This window comes from Pyrus communis, chromosome 9, assembly GCF_041283825.1.
Source record: "Pyrus communis isolate YQ-2024b chromosome 9, ASM4128382v1, whole genome shotgun sequence".
Taxonomy (NCBI): Eukaryota; Viridiplantae; Streptophyta; class Magnoliopsida; order Rosales; family Rosaceae; genus Pyrus; species Pyrus communis.
The window spans coordinates 28,242,596-28,251,983 of NC_142573.1; the positions used below are offsets into that span (position 1 = coordinate 28,242,596).

The 9,388-nt window shown below is 36.7% G+C and overlaps 1 protein-coding gene across 1 annotated transcript; it reads left to right on the top strand.

Moving 5' to 3' along the window:
• Positions 1–6,541: 6,541 nt before the first annotated feature.
• On the top strand, positions 6,542–8,913 carry LOC137738783 (polygalacturonase At1g48100-like). The gene is made up of 5 exons (XM_068478257.2): positions 6,542–7,257; positions 7,377–7,544; positions 7,644–7,688; positions 7,837–8,044; positions 8,160–8,913. The coding sequence occupies exons 1-5, from the start codon at positions 6,859–6,861 to the stop codon at positions 8,741–8,743; spliced, it is 1,404 nt and encodes a 467-aa protein (XP_068334358.2). The 5' UTR covers positions 6,542–6,858; the 3' UTR covers positions 8,744–8,913.
• Positions 8,914–9,388: the final 475 nt, after the last annotated feature.

Below are 9,388 nucleotides of genomic sequence, written 5' to 3' on the forward strand. Positions count from 1 at the left end.
TAGTTTTAAATTTAAGGTTTTTTTTATTTTTATTTTTATTTGTTATGTATTTGGACTTAATTAGGCTTTAAATCCTATTTGGTTTTTTAAATAATTGAATGGAATATAATATCATTTTATTTAAGGTTTTAATTATTTTTAGAATAAATATTATAACTGAAAATTTGTTTGTAATTATGAAGTTTACATAAACATAGATATCTATGTTTACGTAAACTTCATAATTACAAACAAATTTTCAGTTATTACGTAAACTTCATAATTACAATCGATCACGTTCGTAGCTAAACAGTTTGCGCGACAAAGAATGTCCATTGATAAGCTTGCTTCTGGTTTTATGATGGTCAAAGCAACAGTCTGTAGGCATGCTTGAACCTTCTAAACTATCACATTCCCGTTAATTAGAACGAACTTACTAAGAACTCTACCATCTTATATCTTTTGCACAATATTTTATAATATTAACATAGAAATTAAAATTATATTGTGAGATAGCATAGAATTCATAGAGAGTCGCTTTCTCTAGACTCAGTGAGGTGACTAGATAGCTCGCTGATGCATGTGATAGGAGCATATTTATGCTACTTAGTTATGTTGTTTCCTTGCATTTAGTTAGCTAATTACTATTTATTATAGTGTTTTAAGCTATTTTCGTGTATTTGTAGGTCCTAATGACAAAGTTGGCAAGAAAATGCAATTTTGAGCCTTTTAGAGCAGTTTTGGGCTTATTATGGATAGCTTGCATATGGAGCAAGGTGGATGGACGAATTTGAAGATCAAGAGAGGCTAGGAATGTGATTAACATCTGAAAGAATTAAATTGAAGACTTGGAAGATAAGGAATCAGTTACAAAGAAGGAATATTATCCAAATTACCTTATCTTATCCAAACCTTATCCAACCTTATCTTATCTTATCCTATCCTAATCTTTTCCTACCTTAATTCCAACTTCAAAGAGGACTCATTTTCACATTAAATCACCTAAATATCATGTTCTAGAAGCCCTATTTTCGTGCCCTAAGTTTATGCTACATGTAACCCTTCTAGAAGTTCTAGAATCTACCACAAGGACCATTCCTTGTCCTTCTTGGAATCTGATTGAAAGTGTCCTTGTTTTTTGGTGATTTGGAGTCCTAATTCCTCTCATTTTCAGCCCAATTTCGTGCCTCCCCTTCACCCTATAAATACATGATGCCACAACACTCAAAAAACACCACCCTCTACCCCAAATTCACACCACACCATCCACCACACCTTAAAAGCCTAAATTCACACAAATCCCCATTGTGCGCAGCAAGGAAGGAATGAGGAGCCACCTGGAGTGTTTCTAGGTGTATTCTATCTTTGTTTTTAATGTTTAAGTTTAATTATCTTTGTTTTGCAAACATGAGGAGCTAAACTTGTTTTAGCTAGAGGAGACTTTGAAACCATGATTATATTTGCAATATGAATTGATTTCATCCAATTATTGTTTCATAAATCATGAATGCGATTTACTTATCTGTTTGATTGATAACTTATTCTTGTATGTTGATTAAGGAGGCCTACTTAGTTTGCATGCATGAATTTGATGCTAGAATATAAGGGAGTTTCACGTAATAGTTATTCACTTATATTCACAAGTAGTGGAAGTCACTAGTCATGATTGTGTTAAGTGAATCATTGGCAGGAGTCTCATGCATTTCATAGTGATGAATGCCTTGTCAATACTTATGATTTTCATAGAACTTAATGACTTTTGATATGTATCTCTATCATGCATTTCATATAGGGAACTTGAGAAAGATAATTTGGTTGTAATGCGTATTCATTCAATTAAATGAAATAAGGAAAATCTGATGGTTGGTTGTGCGATGCAATTAACTTGGGGCATTGTCATTCATGGTTTAAAGGAATAATAACTAGAAATCGATTTGTATGCATGTGTGTCATGTGTGGAGATGAACCCTTTAGCTAGCCATTCACCCATATTTCACCCAATTTTGTCCAAGTTGTTTAGAGTCTTTACAATCTGCCTGTTTTTACCTTAATTTCGTCCAAAATCCAATCCCCCTTTACTTGGTTGTGTCTTTTAGTTAGAATCTGTCCAAATTTATGTTTTTTAAGTGTTTTGAGTCAAAGTTAAGTTAGAATTGGTCCAAATCACCCTTTAGAGTCTAGTTTGAGTCTATTTGATTGTTTTGTGCTATTTTGAGTCTTTTTAGTTTGTTTTGAGTCATATAAGTCTAGTTAAGTGTTTTTTAAGTTTGGTTTTGTGTTTTTAAGTCAGTTTAGAGTAGATTAGCATCCCTTCTAATCCCCGGCCTAAAACTATCCATACTTTCATATACTACAATCATAGGGTTTTAATTTGCGTGTTAGAATATTTCACATCAGCATGCACGCACTTTAGTTGGCACTAAAGTACAATGAAACTTGACCAGCTTTAATTATGTTTTCCTTCTCTAAGATAATGAACATTCAACCTAATTCATCTTAGCAATAAGGCTATAAGCAGTCTGACCTTACTCAATTCACGGGTTTTGTCTAATTATTTGCATAATTACTCCTTAATCTAAGTCGTCTCTCTATATTAGTAGATCCACTACTATAAACGATTTAAGTTAGTATACCTAACCTTGGAAGCAAAAACTTGTTGCAGACTCGCAGTGTGAAGTCATATCAACAAGTTGTAAATTTTGTTTTACCGTCCCCAAGTGGTATAAACTATTTGAATTGTTGGGTGGATGTGTTGTTTTTGTTGTTATATTGTATGCAAGTTTTAGGAAATGTTATAGTTTTAGGGGAGGTTCTACCTAATTTTCGGTAGAAAATAGATTTGGTTTTTCCAAAAAAAAAAAAAAAAGGGCCCTTGCAAATTACTTAAGATGTCATAGATGTCCATTCGCACCACGATCGAGAAGATCACCATTATGTGGGATCCTCAACATCGTGCAGCTGCCACAAAGGAGCAGCACAGTGCATTGGCCACCGACATTGTCTTGGTTATCAGGAACCATTGCCCCCTCATGTGGAAGTCATGGAAAGCCGTCCCACATGAAGTCAAGCCATTCTTCAAGAATTATCAGTAAGTATTTTCAACCTCAAATACTAAATTTTTATAAAAGTATACAAATATTTTAAATTTTAACTACTATTTATTTGTTGGGTTTTGCAGCATCACTATGAGCCCTCCAACCTCGATACCAATCAAATGTAGTACATCAATTACCCTTTACTCCGGTAGGTTCACTCAATGGAAGAGCGACCTCCACAAGCATTATGAACTATATTACGGTCCGAAGGTCGCTCTAGCAGTTGGGTGCCCTATAGAGTTGGTGGATCGTCGGGATGAATGGGAGTGGCTCTGCGGCCATTTTCAAGACAAGAAATACCTCATACGTATAATATATTAATCAGAAATTTTACAATTTTAAATAAAATTTCCATTTTTTCGTTCATTTGTTATAAATATCTAAACTAATACGTTTTTTTTTTTTTTTTTTTTTTTTTTTATTTTTTTATTTTTTAAATTCAACAGAAAAAAGTGAGGGCAAACTCAATCAATTGATCGAAGAAGAAACTTCTTCACCGAGCCGGTTCACGATACTTCTCTTATAGGTTGGAGAAGCGACGTAAGGTAATCGTCTATTTATTTTAAGTTTTCAATCCTTGTACTCTTTATTAAACAATTGGTAATCTATGTTAACACTTTTTAAATTTTTTCAGGGGAGTAAAAGTTTCCTGAAATTGACATGTTCAAGGAGGTGTACGTTCTGTCACATCCCGGCCCGGGGCGGACCACTTCCCGGGTCCACTCCACCACCGTAGCACGATATTGTCCGCTTTGGGCCCCAACCATGCCCTCACAGTTTTGTTTTTGGGAACTCACGAGCAACTTCCCAGTGGGTCACCCATCATGGGATTGCTCTAGCCCCATTCTCGCTTAACTTCGGAGTTCCTACGAAACCCGAAGCCAGTGAGCTCCCAAAAGGTCTCGTGCTAGGTAGGGATGGGAATATATATTTAAGGATCACTCCCCTGGGCGATGTGGGATGTCACATGTTCAGCCTGGGGATGAGCTGAAAGAGTAGCTTCATGTAAGTTATTTCAAATTTTTAATATTCAATTAGTATTAATATTAATTACATGTATATTAAAATTAATTTGTTTATTTCATTTTTCTAGTCCACCATGGTGGAGAAGGGCTAGACCAATCTAGAGGAGGTGGCTTCCCAGCTTTCCGTAAAGATCCCGATCTAGGAGGTGTTTCCCCTGGGGATGTTGGCTTTCAGATCATGACAGACACACTCGATTAGACTTTCGGTCGTACGCATGGGAATGTTCACGGGGACTTGGAAAAGCCTATCTTCGGGACCCGTCTGCCTCATCCTCCAGGCAAAGGACAAAGGGGGTCGAAACGCTAACATTTGAAGTGGCAGACTTGAAGGAGCGGATTACGGCCCAAAACAATTTGATGAACCAAATTTGTCGTGCACTTCAAATCTCTGATATTCACTTCCCCGACGTTGAACCATCTCCAGAAACAACCTCCGAGCCCCCCGCTACAGCAACTACGACCTCTCAGCCCCTCGATGCAGCAGCAATACCAATAGCCGACGATTGTGACGTTGAGGACTTCTTATTTAGTTTTGTTTTACATTGTTTTCAAATTTAAAAATGCATTTTTCCATTAGATGTACATTTTCAATAATTTTTTAATTCAAAATTCTTCTTTACATTTTCTATTTTTAATTTCATTAAATTAATTTTTACATATAAACCAATATTAGCAACATTTAAAAGGAAAAAAAAATTAAATAAATACTGAATAAATAATAAATTATTTAAAAGAAAACTAATTTTAAAATCTTATTGTGATGAACTCTATATCCATCGCGCAAGAGTTTGTAGGTCGAACATCTATGTTCATCGCGCAAGAGTTTGGGGGTCAAACCCCAGTTTCGTCGCTCGGTCACACGCAACGACCATCAACTCTATCCCGCAACCTTTATTTCGTGCAACAAAGAGCATTCCTTCGTCGCGCAATGCCTGACATCACGAGCTTTGCGCAATGCTCTCTTCGCCGCCCAATGTTTCTGACGATGGTTTTGGCATTTGCGCGACGGTTTTGGATAGCCTAGTGTTAAATCCACGGCCCCACATAGAGTTAAAGATAACTCTGAAATCCTTTTCGGCCAGAGTCACTTCATTTCCAATTGCACTTGGAAAACCGAAGGGGACTGCATCATATGCATACGTATTTGTAGTTTGTTGTTTAGTTTAATATATATACTTCAATACCAAACTATATTATGTTGGAAGAAAAATAGCCAAAATTTCCTAATGATTTTCATGATTCTCCAACAAATGGACTGCAACCATGGAGCATATATATTGCGAACCAAACTTGTAACCCTAGATTGCCACAAATGATGAAGAAACAAACCATTAGGGAAAGGTACTCACTCTTAATGTAATATTTCACTTATCTTAACCATTTCCAGTAAAGAATCTGTAATACATCGACCTCGTAATATAACTAGGTTTTTTCTGATGCAATGCGACAATAAGGACGGGAAATCAAGCAACAACTTTAAAGCATGACAAAACCTCAAAAATTATGATGGAATAATATGAAAGATAAAAGCCTAACAACAAGGGATGAGACAGTCATTTTATTCGTTTTAGTAATCCGTCTCTGTAATAATTCTGTTGTTAGTCAATCAAATCGAATTGGTTTTTGGTCAATTAATTTTCAATAGTAAAAAAACCGGAAGAGGGAAACTAGGGTCGGATCCTGCCACTTTTGCAATAACTACATTTCGGACCAAAGAAAGTGACAGTCATGCGAGGGACATTTTGGGGTGTGGGGTGGAGGGGCGGGGCTTATGGATTTACCCACCTAACCCACCCATTTCAATGAATCTTGTTATTCCTCCACTAGAACGGCGAGGTTGCAGGTAACCGTGGCCTGAATGTCGGTTGGTGGGTTTCTTTTCGGCGTAGGGTAGTTTGTTGTCTCCCTTAACGAGTGTTGTGGTCGCGTTATAGCATTTGTTGGATGTTGTCTTTGCGTTTGAGTGATGACTTTATGTGTCTTGATGTGTGACCTCGCTATTCGGCGATGACCGGCTGTAGTCACCAACACAAATATGTTTGCGTCTATTGTATTTGTGACATATTTGTGTTGGTGACGATTGTAGTTTTTTCATACTTGTAATAGTTGTTTAGGGGTTTACTCAAGTTGTTTGTTTGAGCATATTCACTCCAAATCAATTTCTTGATCACTAGAACTTTGTACCAAAATGACACCTATGTACCTGTTTGTAATGTTTTATGAAATGTCACTCTATCTCTTATTGTAAAAAATAAAAAAATAATAAATAATAAAAGTTAAAAAAAATTAAAAAGAGAAGCCAATGCCCCAATGGTATTGGTTGGTTTCCTTTTCCCGCGACATGAAAGTATTAAATTAAACAAGAGGAAGAGAGAAAGAAAGACCTTCCACTAACCCTAGAAACTATTATATATAGAGGCTTATCAGCCTTTATGCATCTTTATATTCTGCATGAATTCTAAAACCCAAAAATTCAACTTCTCACCTTGTGCAACTTACCAAAATATATAATTAGTAGTAGTTTATATTCTGCATAATTAAAGGCTCATCAGCCTTTCTGCATATTTATTTCTGCATACAGCGTCCACTGGTTTCTACTTCCCAAAATATAGGGTTCAATTTGTTCTCACATTTGTGTCATGACATTGACAGTGACAAATTAACCCCATAAAATTCCTGAAATTCATCCATATATTTCAAGTGAAAAGTAGAACTCTTCTTTGTTATTTATAGAATTAATTTATATTGAGCAACCCAACATGAAGAATTGCAAGTTTTCACTGCTTGTTTTCTGCATTTCATTCTTTTGCTTCTTATTAGTGTCCAACCAAGCCTGCAGATGGCATAACCATACAAAACAGACGTACTCTCAAAAGCAATCCCACATTTCACCACCTCCTTGCTCTCCGGCTGATCCCACTACTCCTCCCGAAGAGCCGCCTACCAAGCCGTATCATTCCTCCGGTATTTTTGATGTAAGATCATTTGGTGCTGTTGGAGATGGCCAAACTGATGACACCACGGCGTTTAAGATGGCATGGGACACAGCCTGCCAAAGTGATGAATCTGCTGCAAGGATTCTTGTTCCCCAAGGTTTCTCATTCATGATACAATCTACAATATTCACTGGTCCCTGCCTTGGGGGCCTGGTGTTACAGGTAATGTACTAATTTTAGGCCTTTGATTTGGATTAACCTTTACCTTACTTTGGGCCAATCAGTTGATGGAGTACTATTTTTTTTGTTTGTTGGTATTGTGTATATTTGGTAATGAGAAGGTTGATGGAACTCTAGTGCCACCTGATGGACCAGGATCCTGGCCAAAGCACATCAGCAGGCACCAATGGCTGGTCTTTTACCGAATCAACGAGATGTTGCTGCAAGGCGGTGGTGTAATTGACGGGAAAGGAGAGAAATGGTGGAATCTTCCCTGCAAACCCCATAGGGTATTTTTTTTTAAATATAAATTTGTTCATATTCTGTCTGATACTTTTTTTTGGGGTGATTCAAGCAATTTCTGATTCCATGAAAATTCAATGGCACAGGGCATAAATGGAACCACATTGCCAGGACCATGTGATAGCCCAATTGTGAGTTGAAAACATTGCATATATGTTTATCATATATATATATGTGTGGATATATACATACATACACATATATATATATATATATATATATATATCAGCTATATATGTTTAGTAATGAGCTCTAATGACATAAATTTGAATAATGCAGGCTATTAGGTTCTTTATGAGCTCCAATTTGACAGTTCAAGGACTTAGAATTAAGAATAGCCCCCAATTCCACTTCAGATTTGATAGTTGCAGGAATGTGCATATAGAATCCATTTCTATATCATCACCTGCTAAAAGTCCGAATACAGATGGGATTCATATAGAGAAAACATATGATGTCCAAATTTATAACTCAGTCATTTCTAATGGTTAGCCTTAAACTACTTCCAATATCTTCAATTTTTTCTCGTTAATTTTCTCATGAAAAATTCGTTACATCATCTACCTGTATGTTAAAAGACCCAGCTCTCTTCTGTTCTGCAGGTGATGATTGTGTATCGATTGGATCAGGCTGTTATGATGTAAACATAAGGAACCTTACTTGTGGACCTGGTCATGGAATCAGCATTGGGAGTCTCGGAAATCACAACTCACGAGCAAGCGTCTCTAACATTACTGTTAGGGACTCGATAATGAAAGGGACGGATAATGGAGTTAGGATCAAGACATGGCAGGGCGGGTCTGGATCGGTGTCTGGAGTAACATTTAGTAACATTCACATGGATAATGTTAGGAACCCTATTATGATTGACCAATACTACTGCCTTACCAAACGGTGCACCAACCAAACTTCAGCAGTGTTTGTATCGGACATACTCTATTCGAACATAAAGGGGACTTATGACGTTCGGAGTTCACCAATGCATTTTGCCTGTAGTGATGCTCTCCCATGCACTAACTTGACACTCTCAGAAGTTGAGCTCCTTCCTGCAGTAGGATATAAGGTATCTGATCCGTATTGTTGGAATGCTTATGGAGAGCTGCAGACACCAACAATTCCACCAGTCTCTTGCTTGTTGGATGGTGTTCCTCGATCCCTACTGGGCCATGAAATTGAGCGTTGCTGATTAACTGGTCTCATTTGTAAAGTAATCCACGTCTGGGCAAAATTAGTTGAGGGATTATGAATCCGTCCATCCGGTAAACCTCCTTATGTGAGTATAGAGGACGACTGTTGTTTTATGTTCTCCCTACATATATACATAAATATGAAGTATGTTCTGTTTTTTCTTCCTCATGTTGATGTCTATATATGAATTTTCTTTTCTTCTAATTGAAAAAGCTAATGAAATTAGGTCCTGACTATTCCACCACAATCCATCAGTAACCTTACACTCTGCAAGTATTTGTTGGGAAATATACAAGAGACCTTGCTAGTAGAAATAAACCTACAACCCGTACATAAAATCAAGAAAAGTGATTTCCACACACTCATTTTATTTTTAAAAAAAAAATTTCTTTAATTTTCTATTAACTTATTTAATCCAAAAACAAAAAAGAAAGTGCTGAATGCAGGTAGAAAAGAAAGTATAAATTAAAGGTCAGCGGCCATGAATACCATTTACAGATGACGAGACTAATAAAAAATGTTTTCTTTCCTCTCATTAAGTGCACAAACACAAGTATGTGAAAATGCATATAAATTTGAAAAATCGCGACAGACCATGCAGACAAGGGGCGGCCACCAGTTTAGAAGTGTCATGCAATATTGC